The following is a 27,547-nucleotide window of genomic DNA, read 5'->3' on the forward strand; positions in this document are numbered from 1 at the left end:
TGAGCCAGGGGGCTCCCGCGGGGACCAGGAGAGGGGGCCCTCCCTGCTCCGTGGTTCCTGGTTTCTAGGGCTCAGGGCACGCCCAGAGGCTGGCCAGAGCACCTCTTTTACTCCAGCCTGGATGCCGGGTCACCCGCACGAGCACGTGCCCGTGATGACCTCTCAGGGCAGGTGCGGGAGACGGGGCTGAGCTGCCTGGAGTGACCTGGGGCTGGGGCTGGCGTCTGGGGCCTCGTTTCCGTTCCCTGTGCTTTGGACCCTGGCTTCCCAGAGTGAAAGGTGAACAGAGAGGGTGCTAAGGCCACCAGCCTGCTCGTTGCCACTTGTTCCTAATGCCGCATTTGAGGCAAACGCACCTGCCCGATCCAGAACCCGGGGTCCCACTCGGGGTCTGGGCCCTCCCCCCAGCACGTTGGCCACCTGGCCATGGAGACTTGCTCGCATGAGGATGGGACTTCCGGGGGGGGAGGGTGGGCTCACGGCTGGGGCTCAGAGCAGCCACAGCCCCCCGCTCCCAGCAAGGCCAGTCTGCTCCCCCTCGGGCCTGGGCCCGGGTCCTCATGCTCCCGCTCGCCGGCCCCCTGCCTGCTGGTTCCTGGTTTCCACGCCTGCGCGTGGCATTCCCAAGCGTCTGTCCCCTTGATCTCTGTCCTCACCCGTGGTGGCCCAAGAAGGCCCGCTGACCTGTTTTCCTGGCGAGCACAGGTGAGGTGTGGTGACCGCTTGGCCCAGCGTGTCACCGGATTCCCTGTCCCACCTTGTCCCATCCCCCCCCCCCCCCCCCCCAGGGCTCTGAGGGCACTTGGTTTGCCAAGCCTACCATGTGAGGCTTGCTGAGACCATGTCCCCGGCTGACGTCTGTGATGCTAGGGACACGGGGCCACCCCCCGGGGGCTCTGTCCCACAGGTTCCCTGTGTTCAGAGTGGGGTGCAGGCGGGGAGCCTGGGATGGGAGGGAGGGTCCGTGCTTCACACGGTCCCAACTGGGGGCTGACGGCTGTGCTCCGAGCAGCAGCGGGCAGGTCTCCGGATGGGGGAGGACGCGCCCGCGGGAACCATGTCCCCCGGCCCCTGGGCGGGGGTCTCGGGCCTGAGGCTCCGTCTGGACGCAGGCACGATCCCAAGCCCACATCAGCACCTCCGCCCCGGCACTGCCTGGCAGTCTCGTTCTCCAAACAGTGAGATCCAGTTTCTGGCTCTGGTCTAGATTCTCAACTCCGAGTCGCCCCGAGGGAGAAGTCCCAGGTGCTAAGAACAGTTTAAAGCTAAATTAAAGGTTTCCCCCGAGGCGGCAAATTCTACTTCACACGGTTCGCTAGCATCACGGCTATCATTTTAAGAAGAGCGTGTCCCCTTCCTCCACGACGAAATCTAATACGATGCCGACGGCACTGTGGCCGGGGACCCCCAACGCCGCAAACAAAGTACTGCTTGTGAAGGGGAGGGAGGAAAGGCGCCGCTGTGCCTTGCCGGGGCCCTGCCTGGCTGTCCCTGGTGTCCTGTGCGCACGTGTGAGGTCCTTACAGCGGCCTGTCCTGAGCGCCCAGGACTTCCGGGCCCTCGTTCTGGACTCCGCCCTGGGCCAGCTACTTAACAGTTTGTGCCTCATCCACACAGTGAGGGTCAGGGGAAGCCCGGCGCCCCGGGGCTGTCTCTAAGATGGGATGAATGAGCTCATGGCCATGCCTTGCGCTCAGTAAGTGCTCCGTCGACGCAGGCCCTTAGGTGAAGCTCCAATCTGCGTGCAACCCAGGACTGGGCGCTTGGCCAGGCCGACTGCCTGTGTCACCCAGAGCTCCGGGCAGGACGGTCAGCCGTCCAGGTTTGCCTGGGACCATGGGATCGCCCCCAGCCGTCGGCCCGCTCTCTGTCCTGGCCCAGCCGGTGCACTGCCCCGGGAAGCGGTGCCCTGATCCTTAGTCCTGCCGTCTCTGCCTCGTCCAGCCTTCCTCCCCCACCCTGACAGGTGTCTCTGTTCAGGATCCAGCTCCCTTGCTGGTGACAGTAGCCCCTCTGTGACAGGAGCCATGAGCTGCTGGGGGGCTTCCCCCAACCTCCTCTGTCCTAACGGGGACCTGCCGGGCACCCCAGCTGCCCCTGGGAAAGGTGGGCCTTTGAGCCGCATCGCAGGCTATCTGCTTCCTGGCGAGGAGACCACGCTCTGGCCTTTCAGACCACGTCCATGCGTGGAGCTGGCTGCACAACCAGCCCCGGGGATGGGGGAGGCTGGATGCCGGTTCCACAGCATGGCCCCCGGGCCTTGTGGAGGGCTCAGGGAGGTGGCTGAACCCCTCCAGTCTGTCTTTGTCTTCGTAGCTCAGAGCCCAACCCTTCCCCGGCGCAGACGGACCCTGGCTGGCAGGGGGCCTTGCAAGGAGGCCCCCAGAGCCCTTCCTGGTTCTGGCAGAACCCAGGGTGGGGTTAGGAGGCCCCACGTGGTGGAGGGAAAAGTCTACACACACTGTCCCCACGGTAGCTGCTCCGGAGGCCCCCCCACCCGTGGAGACCCCGTGCCGAACCGCCGGGTTGTGTTGAGCTCTGCTCCTGCCCTCCCTGGGACTAGACACATGACCGTTCTGTGCGGTCTCCTGTGTAGCCAGGGGCTGGTGGTTTGTGATGAGGGTTAACTTGAATTTGACTCCCGTCGGGCTCACATTCTGAGGTCACGTGTGGCTCACGGTGGGCTCCCCAGAAGCGTTTGCCGCTCTTGGCTGTCACCAAGACCTTTAGAAGGACCCCGTGGCCACCGTGGGCCGGCACTGGAGGGTGTCCGGGGCCACTGTCCGGGTGACAGCTCCAGCCACGAGGCGGGAGAAGCAGAGGCAATCACGTCGGCCCGGTGGAGGGAGACCCAGACTCCTGACACGAGGATTTGTCCTCAGGGCCCCCCTTGTCCCCTCCCTTCCCTCTCGCCACCGGCAGGGAATCCCGGACACTTAGCAACGTGATCAGGCAGAGCCCTTTTGCTGGAATGCCGAGCTAAGGCCCCAGAAACCCCAGCCGGAAATACGGCGGGCGCATCCGTGTGGCCAGACCTGCAGGTGCAGACTCGGTGGCTGCATGGGAGAACCAAGGCGTCCCCAGCTGCCCGAGCCACTGCCTGGCTCCTGCTGGCACGGCTGACCGGAGCCCTCCCCTGCAGGGCTCTGTGCTGTGGGCAGGGTCAGCCTCCCCCGCGGAGCTGGCCTCCCATAGCCAGCTGACCTGAGTGCAGAGCAGAGAGGCAAGAAGGTCCACGGAGGTCAGAACCCCTGTACGTGCAGCACCTTTGCGTGGGCCTCAGGTGCGGGGCTCTGCACACCCCTGCCTACCACGGCGCCCTCTGGTGGCACCCACGGGCATGGCTCGTCCGCGTCCCTGAGGACCCCTGGCCCGTTGCCCAGCAGCTGAATGTGGAGAGGAGGACCCGGGGGCCCGCCAAGACTCCCCCCTCCAGTGACCTCGCAGGCTGCCCTGGTCTCAGCAGCACAGGGAAGCATTCTGGCCACTCTCTCATCAAGGGAGCATCTCTTGGTGGGTTTAGCTCAGCACAGTGGGGAAGACTGCTGCTTCTGGGTCCAGGCAGAGAGATCCAGTGCAGCCCGGGGCCGGCTGGTGGCATCTCTCTGAGCGTGAGCCATCGGGCCGAACCCGGCGGGGCCTCCGCAGAGTCTTGTACCCAAGTTACTATCATGTTCCAGAACCTGCCCGCGGGAAGCTGAGGCCATGTAGGCGCTTTTGGGGTTTCAGAAGGATGAGAAGGCAGGTGCCCGGCAGCCCCCCAGTGTGGGGGGCCTGGCCATCCAAGGGGGTCCAGGTGTTGGGGCGGCAGGTGCCCGTGGCCCTCTGGTGGAAGGTGACATCAGCATTGCCAGTAAGTGCCCCCTGAGTGGCGCCTGCCTGCCCGTGAGCGCCCGGGAAGGAACGCCAGCCAGAGACAAGGGCCTCGAATCCCAGAGTAGGTCTGCTCACAGAATAGAGCCTGTGGATGGAGCCGCAGACTTGAGAAATCAGAGGCCCCGTCCCCTTCCTTGGAAGGTGGAAATGGGTTCTGGAAGGTTCTGGGGTGGCGGGAATCCATCTAGCCCTACACGCCGTTTCCAGGAGACAAAGTGCCCATCTTGTCAGGCTTATGGGTGTGAAGGGTCTAGCTTGGGTCTCTCTCCACGTCTGCGATCCCTCTCCCTGCTTCCTGGGGGCATGGGGACCACAGCTCTGCTCCCCCAGAGGAACCGGGACCTGGCTTCCTCAGTGAGAACTCAGTGCAGCGGCTGCTCCCTTCCTGTGCCTGCCCTGACCCAGAAAGGGGGTGGGGGGTGAGCTCCAGCCAGCTGGGGTGAGGGCAGGGCTGGGGTACGGTCTGGACGAGGTGGGCGCCGGGTGACCCCAGGCTTGGGGTCAGGTGGCCCTCCTGCTGCCCCATTGCTGCCTGACCTAGTGTGCTAAGGGCGCGTCTGTCCGGGTTTGTGTCTGTCACTGGGCAGGCAGGTGGGGCCGGGCCAAGGGGACCTACTATAGGGGAGCAGGTACATCTTGGCTGCTGAGGAATCAGTGTCCAGGAGCACCTCACGGGCCACCCCTCACCTGCCACTCTCTCTCCTTCTGCGTTTGGGGATGTTCAGCCTTTGCTGCCTCCGTTGGTCACGCAGATGTGTGAATTCCCAATCTCCTCTGTTCTGGGCGCTCACCGTGTGGAAGCGAATGCCGTGTCCCCACCCCGGAAATGAGGGCAGGAGACACATGAGGCCCTGACAGAGCCGCCCCCCGCCAGGAGTCAGAGCTCATGCAAGTCAGGGCTCAGACCTCTGTGGGGGATGGGCGGGCTCCATGGAGGAGGGGAGATCCCCAAGTGGGGAAAGAGGTGGGCCCCCCGGGCCCAGGGAGGGGTGAGGGGTCCAGTGTGACTGGAGCAGACAGCGGGAGGTGTCAGGAGGGGGCACGTTCAGAGCGGCTCCCCACCACTCGGGGGCTCCTGAGACCTCCTCTCCCCGCCGCCCTCTTCTGCTTGGAGCCAGGGGCGGCCTTGGGCTTGCAAACGGGCAGGAGCCCAACTACAGCGGAGCGTGGGTTACCATGGAGGGTGTTGGAGCGGCTGGACGGAGCCCGTGTCCAGTGGCTCTCACGTCTCTAGAGTCCGCCAAGTCCCGGCTCACAGGGGTGCCCGGCTAGTGTCACTGTGGCCGGTGGGAAGGGACATCCTGATGACCATCCATCCCCAGATCCCTTCTCAGGACCCCACGTGGAGGCTGTGGGTTGTGGGGTGCCGTTACTGGAACAGCAGAGGCAGGGCAGAGCACGGAGCCCACGCCGGGGCCACCGTGCCCAGGGCAGTGAGTGCTGAGGATTCCCGCCCATCTTCCTGGCCCCGGGGCAGAGAGGTGACGGTGCTGATGACACAGGGGGCGACACAGGGTCTGAGATTCTATACTGAAGACACAACGATCGGCGGATGGTAAGAACTTGGGGCCTTTTGGGTTGGCCATGCCTTACCCTCTTTGCCAAGCTGCAGCACTCTCCTTCTGCCCACTCGCCCTGGGTGAGCCAGGAGCCTGGGGAAACCCCGATTTTAGCAGGTCCCCGGGTCTGCCAGGTCCCTGTTCACCCTGGACAGCTGGGAAATGGCTCAGTTCACTCGTCCGTGTCACTCCACAGCCAGCCCCCCAATTTTCTGATACGGAGAATTCAGTGATTTGGCCCTTCTACCCAAACAAGTGCCTGGAGTTGCATCTGGCTGTTCTTGGACGGAGCACAAGGGAAGTGTTGATAGCGTGGGGTGTGGAACTTCAGACCATCCTCACTGTGCAGGCGGGATGCAGGGGGCCCAGCCGGTCCCCCCATGCCTCCTTTCCCGGGAGGGGATGGCTCTCCCATCCCCAGGCCACGGAGGAGCTCTGCTCTGGCTTCTGCCGTGGGAAGCTGGAGCCTGGAGGACACAGTGCATAAACAGAGGACGTTGTGAGCATAAGACACCTTTCCCTGCAGGGGAGGTCATGGTCACCAGGGCTCATCACTGCGCAGAGGAGGGAGCTCCCAGGGAGCCCTGGGCTGGGATCAAGGAGCTGGGATGTGAGGTCAGCTGTGTGTCAGCGACTGTTTATGGAGACTCCATTTTCCATCTGCAGCATGGGACTTAGTGAGGTTCAAATGAATGGGGAATGAGAAGATGCTCTAGCTCTTGTGGGAGATCCAACATCACTGCATTAGGCAGTGCCTACACCATGCACGCACTCTGGTCTTCGGGGACTAATTCCTGTTCTTAGACAAAGCCTTTCCAGGCATGGATTGATGGGCTAGGGAACTGACCATCTGCAAACAGGCTCGGGAAACAACTCCCCAGATCGGAGCTGTGTTCACTCTGACTTCTCTGCCCAGTGACGCACACTCTGGTGCCAGCTGGAAGCAGGCAGCTGACACAGGTAACTTGTTACCCACTTACCAGTGGAAGCAGGGAGTGGTAATGGTGCTAATGTTCGCTTAACACCTACAGAGACTGGTTCCTGTTGACTCCTTCTCCAGTCACTGTGGATCCTCCACTCGTATCAGAGAGGGAAATGGGCTTCAAGAGGTTAAATCACTTGTTTAACATCTGTAGTAAGAGGTCAGCTGGGCATCTGGCAGGGTCCTTTTTGAAATTTGGGTGGATGGGTAAATACGAAGTTCAGATAAGTGGTAAGATGGATAGGTGGGTGGACAGATGAGTAGATGGATAAGTGGATAGATGGGTGGATGGATGGATGTGGGTGGATGGATAGATGGATAAGAAGGTAGATGGTAGAATGGATGGATGTATGAAGGTGGTGGATGGATCACGGATGGATAGATGGGTGAGTGAATGGATGGGTAGATGGATGGATGGATGAGAGGATGGGTGGATGGGTGGATAAGAGGTAGATGGTTGAACAGATGGATGGATGAATGGATGGATGGGTAGGTGGGTGGACAGATGAATAGATGGATAAGTGGATAGATGGGTAGATGGATGGATGTGGGTAGGTGGATGGATGGATGGATGGATGGATGGATGAGAGGATGGGTGGATGGATGGATAAGAGGTAGATGGTTGAACAGATGGATGGATGAATGGATGGATGGGTAGGTGGGTGGACAGATGAATAGATGGATAAGTGGATAGATGGGTAGAAGGATGGATGTGGGTGGATGGATGGATAAGAGGGTGCATGGTAGAATGGATGGATGGATGAAGGTGGTGGGTGGGTCACGGATGGATAGATGGGTGAGTGAATGGATGGGTAGATACATGGATGGATGGATGGATAAGAGGGTAAATGATTAAACGGATGGATGGGTGAATGGATGGATGGGTAGGTCGTGTCTAGGTAGGTAGATAGGAGGGTGGATGGGTTAGTGAATAGCTGGGTGGATGGAGGGGTAGATGGATAGATACCATCACCCCCAACACAGAGTCAAGCTAAAAATAGAAAATGACCACGCAATCATGTATTATAGCTCTAGAAAGAGAACGTTATCAGCCCTGAGACAAGATCACGACCGTGTAACTCTGGTCTGTGACGGTGACCAAGCGCGTGCAGCACGTGGGGTGCGTATGCGCGTGCGCACATGCGTGGGGGAGGTGCTTTGCCAGGCCCTTAACTGCTCTCTCTTTCCTTACCTCGTTCCTCGCCTTTCTCTCATCATCGCGTTGGGGGACAGAAGCTGTGGTCAAAGCCAAACGTCCCCAGTTTAAGTATCAACAGCACTTCCTTCCTCCTCTCCCCGTCCCTTCTGTCCGTCCATCCATCCATCGCCCCCAGTCCACCCACCCACGCATCTCTCCATCCATCAGTCCATCCACCCACCCACCCGTCCGTCCATCCTTTCCTTCGTTTACCCAACAGAGAGCGAGTGAGCCCCTAGGCTGTGCCAAGCCCCGTCGGGCCCTTGGGATAAAATCGTGGACCAAACGGTCTTCGAGGAGCTTGTATTCAAGTGGGGGCGGGGAGGTGAAAGCCAACGAGGAAAAAGGGTACGCGAATCATAAAGTCCCTTCGTTCAAAACTCCCTCTTCTCCAGGAGCCCAGAGTGGGGCTCAGCTAAGGCTCTCTCCCCAGGAGGACCCAGGACGACGACCTATCCTTGTCCCTCAACCCGCTGGCTGCACAGTGGACGTGCTGGCCCCCAGGCTTCTGCCGGGCGCAGGGGAGGGCGCTGACGTGCTGAGCCCACGGCGCCGCGAGGCTCAGGTGGTGAATTCCGCGGGGCACTTTCCTCAGGCCCGGGTAGTAGGCCCGCCACTCACCGTTGTGACGTTTCGGCCCTGCGGCCACGATGTCACGGTTAACAGCAGCTCCGGCTCCCGGCCTACGAACGGTCTCGCTCCCCAACCGTCCTCTCAGAGTGGGCCGTGAAGGCTGATGCTTTAACACCACGGGACGGGATCCGGAAGGACTCTGGTGCCTCAAAGTGCGTCAAGGTGGAGGCGCGAACGTTTTCCGACATCGTACGGCGCGAGGCCGGCTCGAAGACGAGGCGGGACGGTCGTGCCTTCCGACTGCGACAGCGCTCCCGGCCCGGCCTGCGCCCGAACTCCCATCAGAACGCGTGACGATCCCAGCCACACTTCCCGTCCACAGTCTGACCGCGTGGCCAGCAGGCGTTTTAGTTGCAAGGGGCGCTGAGGAGGCCTGTGCGGACGCCGGTCCGGGCGCGAGTGCAGCGGGGCGCCTTTTCCACGATGCCAGCTCGCGGCCATAGCGCGGCACGGGGGTTCGAGGCGCGGGCGCCTCCAGCCGGGCGCAAACGCAGCCGCCACGGTCCGGGCGGCAGGTGCGGGGGGCGTGCCCCGGGGTGACCCCGCGGGCCGAGACCCGAGGCAGGAAGCGTGCAGGTGGTGGCTACCGGTCCCCTCTCGCAGCCAGACCCTCAGCTGAGGGCCTACTGCGTGCCGGGCACGGGGCTCACGGCAGGGAACCAGCCAGAGGTGGTCCCTGCCCTCGGAACCGGGGACTAAAGCAGCACGTGGATAAGTGAACGATCTGACCTGGAGGGGCACCGTCCGGTCCACGGGCAGCCGTGGCCACGAGCCACGGGCCGGAGCCCAGTTTGGACGAAGCGGTCCAGGAGCACAAGGGACGCGGGTGCGGCTGAAATCCGGAGAGAGTCGGGAGGAGCAGGAGGTGAGGGGGGCAGCTGGGAAGGAGCTGGTCACACAGGGAACCCCGGGTCAGGAGTCCGGCGTGGATGCCGAACCCACTGTGACGACGATGAAGTGTTCCAGGCGGGGACCCAGTGGCACCTCCCCCTTTCCGGAGGGGGCCCTAGGGACAGCCGCCCTCCTGCTGCACAGCAAGACAGCGCAGACCCACCCAGAGGACACGGTGCTGGGGGAGGGGAGCCCAGAGGCCTCTCTAGGTCGGGGAGGGGGCCCCGTCAGAGACCCCGCCGGAGGCCCCTCTCGCACCCACCCCGGCTGGTGCCAAAGACGCGGACGCTGGGAGCTGCCGTTCAGGGAGGCCAGGCACCGCGTAGTAATGTAGTAAGTGGACCCCGGGGGGGCCTGGGAGCGCGTAGCCCAGAGGGATGTGAAAGACCAGGCACGCTTGACCGGACGTGGGGCTCACGGGGAACAGATTCCCCACCTGGGTTCTCCCGCACCCCGCAGGAGATGTGGCGTCTCTCACCGGGTCCCAGCAGGCCTTCAAATGCCACCCAGGCAGGAACCGATCTGGGGAGGGAGGGGGCCGAGGGCGGGGGCCTGCGTCCTCGGAAGAATCCGGAACAGCTGGAGCGCGTCGACAAGGAGCGCTGCCTGGGGCGCCCTCCTCAGGGCGGCCGGGGCCGAGAGCAGACCATGGCTGCGCTCAACGTGCGGTGACGGGGTCTGGAGCGGCCTCTCCTCCATTACCCTCCTGCCGCCCCAGCCCTGGGTCCCACCCCTGCCACCCCTCAGTGCGCACAGGGCAGGTGCGTCGAGGACACTTCAGCCACGGTTTACAGAGGTCTGGGGGCCCTGGTGTGTGGTCCTCTCCCCAAGCCCACCCCTCTCTACCTACCCCAAGCCTCTTCTGAACTCATCTGGTGCAGGTGAGTGGCCCCAGGGGCCACATTCCCTATTGAAGCGGAATCAGGCCCCTTGTTTTCCAGGACTCACCTTCTGCACCCAGAAGCCAGAGAGGAGACCCCCTCATGCCCCTACTCTCCTCTGAGCCCTTGGTCTCTTGGGCCAAGCCGCCCTGAGTCTGGCTGAGATGAGGCGGACTGAACTAGTAAATCGTACCCTGAGCTCATGCAGGTGCCACAGAAGGCTGGCGGGGTCCTCTCAGGTGGGAACATGGCCCAGCTACTCTGGCTTTCCCGAATTCTTTCGCATGACTGCCAGGTGACCCAGGTTGTCCCTCCCCTCCGTGAGTCCTGCCTTGCCAAGCTGTTACCTTGGACCAAAATGTGTGTGTGTGTGTGGGGGGGGGGTGCCCACGACATGTCTTTTGCAGAAGTCACTCCTCTCAGGGCTCCTGGCATGCCTGGGGATAAATGACATCCATCAGAAGGAATGTCTGGGTCTTTGAGAGGAACTCCAAGGTGCATTTTCTTGTGCAGACACATTGATCTGTAGCTGGCCAGGCAGTGAGAGGGTAACTGAGGAGGTGATGTGCGCCCACTGGGCAGGGGCAGCTGGTGGTACCCAAGTTCACAGGGGCACCTGCGCCCCCAGGATTCGGTGACCTCCATCTGTGGCTTGAACTTGGTCAACGAAGGCTCCGTGGGAGAAATCGCATCCCTGGGGACACACAGCCCCCCCATCCCACGCTCAGTCAGACGGTGAATGAGTCGCGGGCCCAGGACGTAGTGCTGCCCTACTCGGTGAACTTCTACGAGCACGAAGCAAAGCGTGTGCCATTTATCAGGGGTGCGGGTATGGGTAAGGACCGCGCAAAGAAACGTGGAGGTTTCACGTTAACCCCCCGGCGTGAGCGGTCCCGTCAGCTTCTGAAATTCTCCTTGCAAGCCTGTTTCACAGCAGCCCCCCACCCCTGCCCGTGCGAACGTCCTCCTCGTAGAAAGCTCGAGGCCCCGTCCGCGGGCTCAGGGGCCACGGTATCCATAGTTGACTGGGGCCCCACCGCTGGGGACGTGAATTTGTGACACGCGTCGGCCCCTCCTGAGACCCAGGTGTGGCTCCCCAGTTAGAAATCCCTGCCCAGCTTCGACCTTGTGTGTATGCTCTTCCCAAAGACCCCGTCCCGGGAAGACGGCTCAAGGACACCTCGTGTTGTCCCCCATAAGAACGAGGGTGGCCGTGCTCTCTTTCCGCTGCCCAGAAGTGGCCGGCTTCGGCCACCCGTCACGGGGGTGCGGGGATGTCGTGACAGAAGCTCCTCAGCGTGTTTCTCTGTGAACGTGCCTCCCGCGCACACATAGTCCCCCTGTTGGGGCGGCCGGGGTGTTTCTCACCATCCGGCCTGGACGTCGACCTGGAAACGTATGCTCTTTGTGAAATAACGTAAAGCGCGACAGGAGGGGCCCCCCTCTTGTGAGACACCTTGTGAGCAGGGCTTCCGGGAGCGGCCACGAGTGTCATCCCGAGAGCTCTCGCGGAAGGTGCTGGTGTTTCCGCACCTGGAGTGGCTGGTGCCCGCACGGCGAACCTGATAACGTGCCGGAGAACCGGGGTCTGCCCCGATTTCTGCCTCGCTGCAGCCCTTTGCTTTTATTTTTCTAAAAAATTGTGTTAAAGTGCACATAACATAGAGTTTGCAATCTCACCTGTGTTCGCACAGTTCCGCGGCTCTAAGCGCGTTCCCGCTGTTACACGGCCGTCCCCACGCTCTGGCTCCAGAACTGTCCATCTTCCCAGGTGGAGGCTCCGTCCCCGTGAACACGGACCCCCGACCCCTCCCCTGGCCACAGCGCCCACCGTCCACGCTGTCCCCATGAGACACTGACCCCCAGCCCACCATCCTACTTAGGGACTTGGCTGTTCCAGGTACTGCTTTCAATGGAATGACGTCGGGATCGCCTGCCTTTTCTGACTGGCTTCTTTCACTGAGTGCGACGTCTGCAAGGTCCACCCATGTTGTAGCAGACATCAGAACGTCCTTCCTTTCTGAGGCTGGGCGTTAGTCTGCTGTGTGGATGGGCCGCACTGTTCATCTGTTTGTACTTGCTGGGCGCTCGGGTCGTTTCCATCTTTCAGCGTCATGAGCAGTGGCGCTGTGGACAGGGCGTGCAAACGTGTGTCTGGGGCCCTGCTTTCGGTTCTATGGGGTTTATTCCCAGAAGCGGAAATGCTGGAATTACCGGTCTCTTAACCACGAACGCTGCCCCCGGGCCTTTTCACGTCTTCGCCTCATCTAGAACCGGGGGCTCCTATGTGACCGCTTGAGCGGCACGGTGTTTGTGACGAATGGATGGGCTGCGGGCCTGGAGTGCGACGTGCGCTGTCTCAGGCCGTGACCCTCTCCCTCTGTCCCCTCCCTCTCAGGCCGGCTTTCCCGCCTGGAGCCAACAGGGACACGCTGTCTGCCTTCGAGTACCCAGAGCCCAAGCGGAAGCTGTACAGTGCGGTGCCGGGGAGGCTCTTCGTCGTCGTCAAGCCATACCACCCCCAGGTCGACGGCGAGATCCCCCTTCACCGCGGCGACAGGGTCAAAGGTCAGTGTCCACCCTGCTGCTGGGGCTGGGTCGGGCCGGGGCCCCGTTGGCCTCAGTGGACCCCACGTTGGGGTGTAGGTGCCTGGGGGCACATACAGGGCCCCGGGAAGGCAGAACGGGGAACAGAGTGACGCTCGCCAGTCACTCTGGGGAGACATAGCTGTGGCATCCCTGATGCCTGTTAGGGAGCAGCACACACACGTCTAGAGTGAGATTCCATAGCAGAAAGTGCAGGGACGGGGGCAGAGGTCCTTTCTACCTGGAAAAACCCTGAGGGCCCCAGGAAGAAGCGGCGTGGAGGGGGGCACCTGGGGGGGCTCAGTCGGTTGAGCATCTGACTTCGGCTCAGGTCGTGATCTCACGGTCCGTGAGTTCGAGCCCCACCTCGGGCTCTGTGCTGACGGCTAGGAGCCTGGAGCCTGCTTCGGATTCTGTGTCTCCTTCTCTCTCTGCCCCTTCCCTACTCATGATCTGTTTCTCTTTCAAAAATAAACATTAAACAAAATTAAAAAAAAAAAAGCGGCACGGGAGGAGGACCCGTCACAGGTCATATTTGGACGTGTCTTGTTGGGATTTGGGGTGTCTAGGTAGACGGTCCAGCAGGAGCCACAGCCTGGGGCCGATGGTGTTCCTGGGAAGGAAGCCCGCCAGGTTGGAAGGAAGTATTCCCCGAGCAGAATCCTGGGAAATGTGGTCGAAGAGAATTGAAGGGCTCCATGAATGCCGGGCCAAGGGGTTAGACTTTGTGGCCGGGGTCCTAGGGAGCCAGCGATGGTTTCCGAACAGGGAGAGGAGGTATGGAAAGTCTTTCAGGAAGACGGGTGTAATGAGGGCATGAGCAGGAGGTTGGCGGGAGCTGTAGCCTAGCCCTGTCATCTGAGGACAGGCCTTCAGAAGACGCGTGGCAGGTGACAGACAGTGTGCCCCTTAGAGGTCGGCCGGCCGGGGCCAAGTCCTGCCGGCCCCCCAGGTCACAACCCAGCGCCCTCTTCTGTGCCCTGTGCTAATCCGGCTGACCCCAGCTGGCTTCTGCAAGTGTCTGGTGACAGGTGGAGGCCTCTTCTCTCATGGCCCCGCCTGGTCGTCCAGCGGCACGTAAACTTGACCACCCGGTAGCCCGTACAAGTCCCCGGAGCTCGGTTCATTTTCTTTCCGGCACTTTTCCTCACCTTAGATCACGTCTGTTGATCTTTTCCCAAAACTCTTTTCTCTGAAATGTCCCCTTCGCTGTTAAGGCCATCTCGTGAATTTTTTCTAATGTCAGAAATTGCACGTTTAAACTCCAGAGTTTCTGTCATTTCCTTTCACGCGAGACCTCCCCTTGCCCTGTTGGGGTTTCTCGCTCCCCGAGAGCGTGTACTGTTTTAGGACCCTGGAGTGGTCCAGTCGGCACTCGGAAGTCCCAGTCTGTGAGTCCCCCGTCCGGGCCATCTCAGGCTGGCCTTGCTTGGTTTCCTCTCCTTGTGAGGACGGGCTTTGTCCTAGCAGGTCTTGATGTGTCTGGTGACCCTCTGTTGCGTTGTGGACATCAGGCGGCTTAGTCGTGGGGATTCTGACTTCGCTGAGTTTTCCCCTGTTTGGCTGGGTGGCCTGGGTGACAGGCCGGCTCAGATCTGGCGCCCCGCTGAGCTGCTCGATGCCCTGCACACGGCTCAGGGATGGGGCGGTCCGGTCTGCCGGCCCCTCTCGGGCTCCTTCCCTTGGGACTCGCAGGCCCCGGGCCGCGGAGCGGGGCTCTCTGGTCCAGCTTCCCTCCCGCAGGCCGGGCCCGTGTGCCTCCCCGCCCATTCGGGCACCTTCCCCTCCGAACCCGGGGTTTGCGGCCGCCTTCCCTGGTGGCCAGTGGGGCCTTGTCCATCACACCTGTAGGCGGAAGTCCCTGCACCGTCCCTGTCTGGGGTGGGATTCTTGTCAGGTCTCAAATTATAAACATTCCAGTCACAAACGTAGAGGTTCACACAACCCGCAACTTTGAATCTTAGCCCCAGAACGCGTTGCGGGGTCGACTTTGTCCCCTAGGAGCGAGTGGATTCACGCTGTCCCCGTGACAAGGACGCGGCTTCTGCAGACTGGCTGGCTGGTGGCTCCGCCGTGGCGATCACACGGGGCCCCGGACAGAAGGCGACAGAAGTGATTTTGCTGAGTGCCTGGGGGTCCACACTGCCGCCTCGGCCGTGCCGCTCCCTCGCGGATCCCCTGCGCCGCGGCTGCGGGGGGGTGTCCTGGAGGTGCCCCAGGGACGCGCCCCTCCCCTTTCTCCCGGCCTGGTGGGGGCACCTCTGGGAACAGGCCCTCTTCTGAGAAAGCTGGGCAGGCCAGGCCCCCAGGACTTGCCCCGTCCAGGAGCCCTCGCCTGAATACCGTTGGGTGATGCGTGAATCCGGGGGCGCTGTCGGCCGGTGTGAAGACAGAGCACCGCCCCTTATGGCCTGCTCTTACTGCGTCTGTGTGCACCCCACCCTACCTACCCCGTGGCCCCCGACACACCATCCGGGACTCCCTGGCCGGCCCAACTCTGAGGTCGGCTAAGCCCTCGGCCCAAGCCCCAGCCTTCCTTTGATTCCATGTGTTTCCATGGCGCTCTGCACCCCAGACCCACGTGGGGCTTCAGCCCGGGCCGGCAGGTGACCACCGGCAGGTCGCTTCGTATCTGGGAGCTTGGTGTCTGTCTCCATGCGTCAGAGACGATAACAGAGTAGGTGGAGGTGGAGACCCCCATCCCTGAGCGCCTACTGTTTACTCCGCACAGCACTGGGCACGTCACGTGCGTTTCTGCACGTGAACCTCGTAGCCGCTGTAACTCCGGTAAAGACCTCCCAGTCTTCCCCCAGCTGGTCACCAGGGGCCCGGGACCCAGATCTACTTGGTCTGGACTCGGAGCCACGCCGGTCCCACCCCTCCCCGCTGTGTCCGCTCCGACCTCCAGCTCTGCTCGCCTGTACCCGTGTTCGTGCTCTCGACCCGGTCTTGGAGAGACGAGAGGCAGATTGACCGTGTCTCCTTGTACGCGGACGGGAAACAGAAGGGCAGACAGGGCACAGGGCTCGGGTCAGGGGAGTGGGGGCCGTGGGGGCGGCAGTGAGAGACGGAATCCGAGGAGACCCCAAGTCTGCAGCCGGATGAGGGGAGGCCGGGGAAGAGGAGGAGCCTCACAGCCCACGGGCAGCGGGAAGGTGGCTCGGGGCAGAGGGGTGGACCCAAGCCGCCAAGGGGTCCCCCGCTGGGCAGGAGCCCTGTGGGCAGTGGTGTGAGGGGATCCGCCCCTCTCTGCATGTTTCCAGGGGCCTCGCCCCAGACTGGGACCCAGCCCTCGCTGCAGGAGAGCAGGGTGTGTGGGGAGCCGGGCCCATCTCCCGTGGAGAACAGAGATCAGTTCCCAGACTCGCGCCTCAAAGGGCGGATGCAAAGGACTTCTGTTCTGAAGGCAGCTGGGCGGGCCGTGCAGGCCGCTGACAGTTGCCCTGGAGCCCGTTATGCTGGGCCTGGGCCCCCTTCCCTCCGGCCACACTGTGTGGCCTGGTCTTGTGAGCAGCCCCTGCATCCTGGCTGCCCGGCTGGCGGCTGGTGGGGTCCCGGCAGTAGGCGGGAAGGCCCTGGGGTCCTGTGGATACGCCCCCGGCTCCCTGACCCCCAGCCATGGAGGGTGGATCTTACTATTCCCGGTGGACCACGGAGGCCGTGCACCTGGGAAAGCATCTTTTGCATACCTCTCCCTAAGTGTGGGTGCCCGGGAACAGGGGTGTGCCTGCTGTGGTGCCCCTTGGGATACTATGTGAAGGAAAGCCCAGGATAGCTTGAAATTCAGATGGCCTACAGCGACGTTCTAATCAGGGGGCTTGATGCAGAATGGGGGGCCCTGTCGCTCAGGCTGTCCCAGCCCAGGGGCTCGCTCCCGGACACTCAGGTAGCTCCTTCCTCGATGACCCAGGCAGGTGCATGGCAGACGGGGGTGGGGACTCACTCAGTGACAGTCCCTCCCAAGCCCGGTAACGGCCCGGCTCATCTAGAACCGACAGTGTTGTTTTCCAAAGTACAAGGCAGGGCCGTGTGTCTCTGGAGGGGAGAGTCCTGCCCGGAATAGCAGCCAGGAAGCGGACAGCTAGACCAGAACCTTCTCCAACCGCCATGCTTCAGCTGTGGCCTCGGGAGCGCATGGGCTTATAGAGGGCGAGCGGATACTCCGTTCTCAGGGTGCAAAGTGTCTACTTTTCAGTGACTTGAATCAGCGGTTTATGGGTGAGCCCAGCCCAGCTCCCTCCTTGCTTACAAGGAACACCCTCTCCTACCTGGGGACAGGTGCACCCTGACATGGTGGGCGGACCCAGTCCCCGGGGCGCAAGCCCAGATGTGTGGCCGATGGTCCGGCCGACACGGTTGCAGGACTAGCTCGCAGCTCCTTGAGGGCAGAGGGCCGGCCGTGCGCAAGGCCTGAAACCCAGCAGACGCTCCAGATGGGACCCAGCGTCCCGCCTGCACCCTCCACCTGCCCCCTGCCAAGAGGACCACCCGCCAGTGCTCGCCCCCCCGCCTCCCCCTATCCATGCACCCTGCCGTTTGTCCGTCAGCCTCTGCCCCTTCCCGTGGGTCTCGGGATAAAAGGAACACACTCGGAAGCACGACGTGGTGTCCGTGAAACTGTGGCGTGTCTTCCCTGACTCTGTGGTGGGGAGTCTGGAGACGGATGGGCGGGGAGCACGGGGTCACGAGCCTCCTCTGTGTCGCAAGCGGAGCTCTGGGGGCGTTGTCCCTCTCTGACAGATCGGGAAGCCCAGGCCCGGGGTTGAGAAGCTTCTGTGCGTGCCACGCAGACAAGGTGTGACCTAGGCGTGTGGCTTCAGGCTGCCCAGCACAGGGGCAGGCGCTGGGCTTCCCGCTGCCGCCAGGCAGTGCTCCATCCGCGGGGCCCCTCTGGGGTGTGGGTCCCGGCCAGCTGGCTGCCTGGGGCGTGAGGGGCCGGCGTCAGCATGGGACAAAATGCTTGAAGCTGCTCGTGTCCGCATTTCACTGTGCAGAGTGGCCCCCATGGGCAGGCCCACCACCTCTTCTCTCTAAGGGGATCGGCGAGCCCCGCTCCCTGCCTGCACCCACGTGATCAACAGGCCCTTCCCTGACCGGCTGGCTCGCCGGAGGCACGGGGCTCCGGCTGGCGCCCTCCGCCTCCAGTGCTCCTCGCCTCGAGGCCGCACGGAACACGGGGTCAGGGGACAGCCCCCCGCTGCTCTGCCAGCTCCTGCTGCACACTGACCTCCCAAAACTGGTTTAAAAGATCAGGCAGGGGCACCTGGGTGGCTCGGTCGGATAAGTGTCCGACTTCGGCTCAGGTCGTGATCTCACAGTTTGTGAGTTCGAGCCTGCATCGGGCTCTGTGCTGATGCCTCAGAGCCTAGAGCCTGTTTCAGATTCTGTGTCTCCCTCTCTCTCTGCCCTTTCCCCACTCATGCTCTGTCTCTGTCTCTCTCTGTCTCTGTCTCAAAAATAAATAAAAGATTAAAAAAAAAAAAAAAGATCAGGCAGACCCAGACCTTTGGACTCCCCCTCCCCCAGCTCGGAAGGGGCAGACGTGACCTCGTCATTCCTTCTGTCCGTGGAGGTGACCTGTCCCCCCACTTTTTCCACCTGACATCGTTGATGGCAGGGACTTACAGTTCCCTTCTCCCGTCTCAACTGGGACACCAAGAGAGGGGACAAAGTAGCCGTGGGACTCGTGGTCTCAGATTGCATTAGGTCTCCCAGGCCTAAGGGGAGAGGAGACCTGGGCAGTCTGGTGTCCACACCCTCAGCACCGTCTTCTCGACGGTCCCCTCGAGGTCCCCTCGTGGACGGCTGTGTAGACCTGGCCGAGGGCGCTGGCACGGCTCTGTCCCGGGCCCCCGAGCCCACCCACTAACGGCTTCCCCTTCTTGTCTCTAGTGCTGAGCATCGGCGAGGGAGGCTTCTGGGAAGGCAGCGCCCGTGGCCACATCGGATGGTTCCCTGCCGAGTGCGTAGAGGAGGTGCAGTGCCGGCCCAAGGACAGCCAGGCAGGTAAGGCGGGCACCACCCTTCACCGCCCCTCGGGCCCCGGGCGACCCATCGGGCGTGCGGGGCGTGCGCTGAGAACCGGCTGGTGCCTGGCTACAGAGAAAGGCCGAGTTTCACAGCAAGGATTCCTCTGTGTCATCGAAAGAGGTTGATTCAATTCCTCTGGGCTTTGTCCAAACCAGAAATAGGTTGCAAGACAGTGCGGAAGCATTTAGTTAAGGGGCTGTTCAGTATACGTTCCAGAAAACTTGGATCGTTGGTTTCAGCTTCGGAAAAGGGCTTTCGTGGGTTGAGTGAGTCCTGCAGCCTGGTTATATCCGTCTCTCGTGCGGACGTCATGAATGGGCAGCTCGCCTTTCCTGAAAGGCCCTCCGTGCCCCTCCCCGTAGAACCACACAGTTTGATGTTTCGATGAAAACCACTCAGGAGAGGTTGGGGCTCGCGACGGAAAATCATTTCCCTGTCTCTCAGAACTCCAGATATAGCCTTTGCTGCAAACCGTGTTGAAATCAATTGCCAAAACATTGACTTGAGTAAAACGTTGAGAGGTGATCGCTGGTGTAAAATGGTGTGGGGCACAGATCTGCTGGCTGCTGGGGAGAGCGAAGCATTAGCCGTCGTCCGCGAGGAGCCGGGGCCGCGTGTGCTCTGACGGCCCTTGGCCGAGTCCCGGGCACGTCGCACACACGTCCGAAGCAGCCGCGTTTGCTCTGCGGCCAGTGGCTTGGCTGCGTCCATCGTGCGGGCCGGTGGCCCCCGTCCCGAGCAGCTTCCCAGCCCATGTGCTCCCCAGGGAGCCCCTGCCCCGGGGCCAGCGCGGCCGGGAAACGAGGCGTTCTGAGGACACGTGCTCTGGAAAGCGCGGTGGTGTCTCCCGATCCGCCGGGTCCCCCGACACGTGGCTGGCTTTGCAGCCGCTCGGGGACACCCAGCTCTCCAAGAACTTTGGTTTCAGAGGGCCGTCTGTTTGCGCTAAGCTTCCCACTGTTCGGTCTCTGCTCGGGTTCCAACACCGGGTGGGGGGGATCGCGACGTTCGCCGTATTGTAGGGGTGTTGAGGTAGGAGGCAGCCTGACCTTAAGCTTGGAAGGTGAGGCTGCCACATGCTCCAGTGGGGAAGGCGGCTGGGAGGGGCAGCCGCCAGCCGGTGGGGGGTCTGGCTTTCCCGGGGGTGGTGATGCATCCACCGAGCCCCTGGTACCAGCCGGACCTCCAGGCAGTGCCTACGGCCCCTGGCCCACCCGCATCCTGTCCTGCAAATGGCCCGCCCAGCCCCTCTGGTCTGTGAAGGGCAAGACCACAGCCTACGAGCGCGACTCCCCTTCCAGGAGGCCGAATGCCCCCATCCTCCCGGTCTAACTTCCCTCCTGACGGGGAGGGGAATCCAGCCGTCCTCCCCTCTCCTGCTCCTTCCCTGCCCACCTGCCAGCGCTGCCCCGCTTCACCTGGATAAGATGCCCACAGGGCGGGTGGGGGCCGTGCAGCGTGTCCAGGCCGGTGGTCCCTCTGGAACGGCTTCCCGGGGGCTGTGTGTGTGTGTTTACCGCGGGGAAGCTGTCGGGTGTGGTGGACGTTCCTAGAAGGAAGCTCCTTGCTCCCGCAAGGCTCTGCAGGTTGGTGTCCTTTTGATAAAGCCGTGTTCTCTGCCCAGGCCGATGCCCAGCCTGACGTTCAACACCCTGGGGCTCCAGCCAATCCTGGGGGTTGCGCGCGGGGCCTGGAGAACCTTGGAAGCGGGTCCCTGACTCCCGCACGACAGCGCCAGACCCTGGACCGGCGGCACCCCGTGCAGGCACCCTGTGCACGTTTCCTGAGCCCCCCTGGCCCGGACCGCTTGCGGGGCTGAGCCCGAGACTAAACATGGGTCACGTTGTCTGTAAGGATCTCAGGAGCTGGAGCAAATTGCACTGTAACAGATTACCACAGACACCGCAACTTCATTATCTTGTGGGTCCAGAGGTGAGGAGTCTGGGGTGGGTCTCACGGGGCCACAGTCCCAGCATCAGCAGGGCCGCCGGCCTTTTCCAGAAGCTCGAGGGGAGAACGCACCTCCCTGTTTTCTCCAGGTTCTGGAGGCCACGGCGTGCTTGGCTTGTGGCCCCTCCGGCCAGCCTCGGAGTGTGGGCCAGGCCCCTTACCCCGCATTTCTCCGACCCTCTCCTGCCTCTTCCCCACCTTAGGATGTGTGTGGTCAGATTGGGCCCCCCCGGGTCGTTCAGGCGAGGGTAAGCTGATTTGCAGCTTCCTTCTCCCTTTTCCACGCAAGGTCACTACTCACAGGTGCCGGGGATTAAGGCTGGAGTGTCTCTGGGGGCCCCCTTGTGCCCACCGAGGATGGGGAATTATGAGCCCAGTAGCTGTGCTGTGACTTAAGCTATGGTTCGGAGGGGGAAGGCATCCTGTCACCTGGGATGGAGGGCGGTGGCACGGAGAGCAGGATCTGAGCTGGATTTGGGGGCCGGGAGGTTCTGATGGGACTCCCGCCGCGTCCCGTGTGCCCTGGGCTTTCTGAGCTTGTGACTTAGCACGATGGGTCCTTTTTCACAGACTTCTTTTATGGAGGTATGATTTATGTGCAGCGAAACGCAGCAGGTGTAAGCGTAGTTCCGTGCGTTTTGACAAATGTGTATCCCTGTCTGTGACCGCACTTGGGGTACATTTTCACGACCCAGCACATTCTCTTCTGGGGGCTTTCTGGCCGCCCCAGTCCCTCCCCCATCAGGGTTCTGCCAGCAGAGGCCGGTATAACCGGTTGAACCTCACTGAGACGGGCACCCTGTGGCAGGCACTTCTGGGCTAGGCTCCTGGCAGCCGAGCGCTCTCACGTTCAGCCATGCTGCTGCAGGGACCACGGTCCATCCATTCTCGTCACCGAGGCGTACTCTGTGCCATACTTTCTTTGTCCGTGCTCCCAGCAACGGGCATTTGGGTTGCTTCTCGGTTTGGGCTCATAAGGAGGTTTCTGCACGTGCCTTTCTCTGGACACATGTTCCCCTCCCCCAGGGAAATCTCCGGCTGTGCACCTGCCAGGTCACAAGACAGGAGCGCGTGTCACTTTATAGGAAACATCCAGACGGCCCTCCCCGCTGCCCTGCCTCTCGGTGCTCCGCCAAGTGAGGGCTCCGCGGCCCCACTTCTTTGCCAACACGTGCGCCGACCTGTCTCGGCACTGCGGCTGTTCTGTGGGTGCGGAGGGCACCACACTGCCTGTGCCACACGGCAGGTGCCACATAGCGTTCTTGTGCATAAGCATCTCCTGTGCGCTTGCCCACAACAGTCAGCATCTTCCAAAGTATCAGGGTGTGTCTTTGTCCGTTTTTATATAACTTTTTAAAATATTTATTTATTTATTTTGAGAGAGAGAGAGAGAGAGAGAGAGAGAGAGAGAGAGAGAAAGCAAGTGTGCAAGCGGGAGAGGGGCAGAGAGAGGGAGAGAGGGAGAGAGAGAATCCCGGGCGGGCTCCACACTCACCACAGAGCCCAACGTGGGGCTGGAACTCGCAAACACAAGATCGTGACCTGAGCCGAGGTCGGAGGCGCCGCCGGCTGAGCCCCCGGGGCGCCCTGTCTTTGTCCAGTTTTCACTGCTCTGCCTCCTGGTCCTGGTTTCCTTTGTGTTCTCTGCTGTCAGCCCTCCGTCACGTACGTGTTGCCGGTACTTTTCAGAGCCTAGGACTTGACTTTTCGTTTTCTAGCTGCATCTTTAAGGAATGGGAAGTTTTTAAAATTTTAAATGAAGTTCCACTTAGTGATTGTTTTCTTTCATAATTAGCCCTTTTTGTAGCCCCTCCCCACCCCCCAGCCCTGCCATTGTTACATATGGACAGCGAGCTGACCTGGAATATACACGGAATCCAGACACAGTACAAAGTACTTTGCACAAGTTTCCACCCCACAGGCTCGTTCTGTACAGTCAGTCTGGTTTGGGGAGTTCTCTCCCTTTGGGGAGCCCCGCATCTCTTTGTTGTAAAGTGAGTATTTAGCCCACAAATCCCGCTCACACGCGTTGAATGAAATAGGTGAACGATTCAAGGAACCCACGACATGCGAAGGCCGCTCAGGGCACCTTATGCCTGAGCTCGACCGACTGATTTCCCATCACCCAGCGACAAACGTTAGGGGCTGCTGGCAGCCATCAGCAGAGTGACGTGGTGGCCCCAGGACCTTGGCTGGTTCGCTGAGACACCTTTGGCTCAGTGCCGTGGAGAGGTCGGTAGCTGTATCTTCAACGTGGGAAGTGCTTGCTCTTCTGAAGCTTGGTTCTCATTTCTTAGGACTGTGTGTTTCTGCCACGTCGAAGTTTCCAATAAGCTTTCCTTTGTGGTGTCTCATCCAGCCCGAGGAGTAAGGAATCATCCTCCCCGACGTACATAAAAACACCGTCATCTCAGCACACAGGAGCGCACCGGGAGGGGATCACCAGGCTGGGCCGTGACCTGTTCTTTGGAACTCCTAGCGCCCTGCCCTGTGGTACCCTGCCTGGCAGAGTGGCAGGGAGACCCTGGAGTTACATGCGTGTCCCTCCCCCGTGCTTCTGGGGTGCAGGCTTCTTAAGGATGGGGACTCGTCGGCAGATGCATTAGGTGGGGTGATGTCCGCTGCCATAACGAGCCCGTAACTTCGGCGGCTTGATGTGTCTTTTCTGCCCGGCTGTGGCCTCATCACTCTCAAAGGCCGTAGGGGCCTCTGGCTCAGAAGGAACGTATGCCACTGCCTCTCTGTTCCCAGTGTCAAGGCCCAGCCGTGTGACCTGGAGGCCACAGGGCTCGGCCGTGCGGTCCTCTGCCGGGAGCCACCGCTGGCGACCGACCCCTCCGTGGGATAGACAGAGGTTCGTGGCTATGGGCGGACACAGACACATGTACATGTTAAGAGAGGCCCTTTAAGGAATTGGCTCAGGCGGTTGTGGGGGCTGGCAAGTGTGGGATCCGCGGGGCAGCTGGCAGGCTAGAGCCGCGGGCAGGAGCTCAGGCGGCAGTCTTGAGGCAAAGTGTCTTCATGGAGCCTGTTCTGCTGTTTGCCGATGGGAAGGGCCTCACCCACACCGGCGAGGAAAGTCTCCTTTACTCAGAGAGCTGGTTGCAGGTGCCGGGAACTGTGCCTACAGAACGCCTTCCCAGCAGTCCCTGGCCGAGTGCCTGCGGCTGTCTGGGTGCCGCAGTCTGGTCAGGCTGACACCTGAAACTGACCGTCCCCATGACCGGCCCGCACTGTGGATGGAGGGAGGGACGGCGCCTGCCTCGCGGCCCTGCAGGGACCTCGGCGGCCCCTCTGCTTTCCAAGGCGTTGCGTCCCTGTCCCGTAAATCCGGGACGATGGTGTGGTCCTTTCTCTGCAGAATTGTGCCCATTGAACCACGGTGAGGGATGCCCCCCAGTGACACACGTCCAGTGACAAATGGACAAAATCCATCCAAAATCATCACTTGGAGCCATTGATGAGTCCGTTTATGGAAGGCAGAGGCATGCACACGCGACTTCCAGTGACCCGGCTCATGCATAAACGGGGCTCCCCGCTTGAGGACCCGGCAAGTCCAAGTCACTGCCAGGCAAATGGCGTCTCAGTTGCTGAGATAAAGGACCGGACGGTCTGATGAGAACAGGTGAGAAGGTGGCGTGAATAGCCACTGCCCATCCCTGACCGCAGCCTCCAGAGGCAGCCACGTTCCGGTCGCCCGAAGGCCACAGAGCTGGGCAGTTCAGACCTCAGCTGCAGGACGCCCCGTTCTTAACTCCTGCCTCCCTACCGGGAGTGTACCGGATGAGCCGCCCCGGCACGGTTCGGGGGTGTCACATGCCAAAGTGCTGCCACAGCCCGTCGGGACCCCCGGTAGATTCACCGACCCCCAGGGAGGAGGCCTTGTGGGGTTCCCGGTGGAATGGACTTCCGGAATCCAGTGGTAGATCTCCTGGGTACAGGCTTGCGACCGGATGAAGGGCGGTGAGTGCCCGGCCAGGGCTAGCTGTGCCCTCCCCGGTTGCACTTCTAGGGGGTGGGATAAAGCTGTGTTTAGGAGTTGGCCCCGTTAGAAGATTCTAGAAGCTATACATAAGAACAAGGTCTGGACCAGAAAGTCGGAACACTGCTGAAGAATCGGATGTGCGACGCGTCCCGTCTGCCTCTCGGGGAGCACCTCGTAATCACCCTTTGGGGAGGTATCGTGACGATCCCTTTTGTCAACAAGGAAACACCACGGGCCCTTCGTGTCCAGGCTGGGAACTGAACCTGACCGCCCACGTTTCCCGGCTCTCTCTTCGCACCGGACCCGTCTCGTTCCCGCTCCTGCTGGGGACCCTCCTCCCCAGGCGCTCTGCAGCTTACCAGGGTGGTGGCCCCTCACGCAGAAGCCCCCGTCGGCTCAGCATCGACACTGACTCTGGGAGACGTCTCCCGAGGACCTCGGGCACAGGCTCTGAGGGCCGATGACACGGTACTCCCGGGTCTGGGCTCAGACCCTACGGGTGGGCTGGGGCGCCATATTGAATAGCAGCTTCCTCCTCCCAGAATCGGCTGTGAGCACGGCTTACGGCTCTGCTCCCTTCACCCTCCTGCTGCATCGGGGCTTGAAACCACGTGTGAATGGGCCCCGGAATCACCCCCTCCTTCCCCTGGAGGGCACTGCCATGTGGCCTCGTCACCTTCAGCAAACGCTCTGGTCGGGGCTGAGCCAGAACGTTTGTGAACATTCACTAGTGGCTCGTGGCTTCCCTCCTTTGAGATTTCTTGTGTCTGTGCACGCTGATAAGAAGGGAGATGAGGAGGAGGGAGGGGAACCTCCTCCATGATGGCGCTGGACTAGGGGCCTGTCTGCCTGGTGCATCCTCGTGGCCCGATGCTCGTCTACACCTAGGATCCCTCTGTATTCTCTGGGCGGCTGTGTTCAGCTCACCCAGCGGCTCCCAAGATTGTGCTGGGACCGGTCACAACTGCTCGCTGCAGGGCTGGGCAGGGTTTGCTCCGGCCCTTCCGGAGAACACGTCCGGACCCCTGAGAGCCCTTCACCTGTCAGCTCAGCTTTTGCAGGTGATGTCCGTGACCTTCACAGTATGCTCAGGAGGTGGGGACACGGCGGTGTCCCTCCCCCTATTTTACAGGTGAGGGTCAGAGTTGTAAGTGACTCGCTCAGAAAAGCACGCTTAATAAGTGGCCGAGCCAGGACCCAAATGTAGATACGTCCAAGCTGATGGTCTGTTCCATTCATCCTCCAGACTGGAGCGTCTCCAGGGGATCAACCACCCCCTGAGATGTTGAGATTCGGTGGCCAGGAGTGGTTGTGGTAGTTATGGTGGTGATGCCAGTTGGGTCAATGCTGGTGGTGATGTTGTTGACGGTGGTGGCGTGTTGATGGTCGTGGTGGTGATGCTCTTGGTGGTGGCACTGGGGTTGGCATAATGGTGATGCAGTTGATGGTGGTGATGGTAAGGAGGTGACAAAAGGAATGATGATCATCACATCTGAGGGTCCAGCTTGGTGAATTCTGCTCTGGCCACAGGTATCCTTATCCCAGCCTGCCCAGCCTCACCCTCCTTTCTGGAAAGCTCCTGGGTTGCCCTCCTGTTTCCTGAAATTTCACTTCTTTCTTAGGCTCTCCTTTTGGTGGAGACACATCACCAATACTGGGTTCCCTTGACAAGAACCACGTTGCCTTCGTATGTCTGTTTTCAGCTGGTGCTCGCACGGTCTTTGTATTTCTAATGTTTTGCATGAAATACAACAAATAGAGGGGACTTCACAAACCATTCTGTGTCACTTAGTGGACAGCTCCAAAACACCACCCCTGCCCCATGCAACCAGCATCCCGGAAGTCCCCACATGCCCCTTCTCAACGGGACCCTCTCTCCCCACTGCTAACCCCGCCCTGTCTTGCACGCCATTCACCTTCTTATTTTCTGATAGATTTACTTGCTTACGTTTAAAAAAAATGAATGTTTATTTTTGAGAGAGGGAGAGTGCAAGCTGGGGAGGGGCAAAGAGAGAGGGAGACAGAGAATCCCAGGCAGGCTCCATGCTGTCAGCACAGAGCCCGACGTGGGGCTGGAACTCAGAGCTGTGAGATCATGACCTGCGCCGAAGTCGGATGCTTAACCGACTGAGCCACCCGGGCGCCCCACTGCTTTCTTGCTTTGCATCCCTAAACAGCGTGGCTTCATTCTGACCGTTTTTGAACGGTTGATAAGCGGAATCAACCACGTGTGTGTTGTGTTATGTCCAGTTTCTCCCCTGACATCTGTCCGGGATGTCCGGGTCGTGTGAGTGGCTCCGGTGCCCATCTCGCTGTGAGGTTGAACATCTGTGCTTCCGTGGGCGGCCACTTGGGTGGTCACCAGCCCAGGGCTGTCACAGACGGCGTTGCTGTGGACTTGTCTCCTAGCGTAAACAGGTCTGCCCTTCTTTTCCTCACACCCAGGAGGGATGGTGGTCAGGCTTGGGTGTGTCCTCCACTTTTCTAGATGCTTCGGCCGTGTCCTAAGTGGGCGTATCAGCCTGTACCTGCTGCTGTAACAAATAGCACAGACAGGGCAGCTTAAACAGCAGACATTTATCTCTCCCAGTTCCAGAGGCCGGAGGTCCGAGGTCGGGGTGCCGGCATGTCTGGCCTCCTGGCTGGCGCACGGCCGCCTTCTCGCTGTGTCCTCACGTGGTCCGGCTCTCTGGTGCCTCTTCTCGCAAAGGCATCAATCCCATCACGGGGCCCCCACCTCCCTGGCCTCCCCTGACCCAAATTACCTCTTAAATGCCCCACTTACAAATACCGTCCCGTCGGGCATAGGGCTGTGATAGAGGCACGGGGAGCACGAACCTGTAGTCCCTGGCAGTGGTGCGGCCACATCCTGCCAGCCCTCGCTGGCCGTTCCCACTACTGGTCTGGTGTCCGTGCAGCGGCAACGCAGGATTTCAGTGGGTTTCCCTTATGACTTCCCAGCGTGAGAACCCGTTT

The 27,547-nt window shown here is 61.2% G+C and overlaps 1 protein-coding gene across 4 annotated transcripts in view; it reads left to right on the forward strand.

The window, feature by feature from the left end:
* Positions 1–27,547, forward strand: part of SHANK2 (SH3 and multiple ankyrin repeat domains 2) — a 493,595-nt gene that overhangs the window by 217,175 nt on the left and 248,873 nt on the right. For all 4 annotated transcript variants that reach the window (XM_081790210.1, XM_081790211.1, XM_078433811.2 and 1 more), the window contains 2 exons: positions 12,419–12,588; positions 18,499–18,612. In XM_081790210.1, the coding sequence (XP_081646336.1) occupies positions 12,419–12,588; positions 18,499–18,612 (284 nt within the window). The remainder of the gene's footprint in view (positions 1–12,418; positions 12,589–18,498; positions 18,613–27,547) is intronic.

This window comes from Panthera onca, chromosome D1, assembly GCF_046562875.1.
Source record: "Panthera onca isolate mPanOnc1 chromosome D1, mPanOnc1 haplotype 2, whole genome shotgun sequence".
Taxonomy (NCBI): domain Eukaryota; kingdom Metazoa; phylum Chordata; class Mammalia; order Carnivora; family Felidae; genus Panthera; species Panthera onca.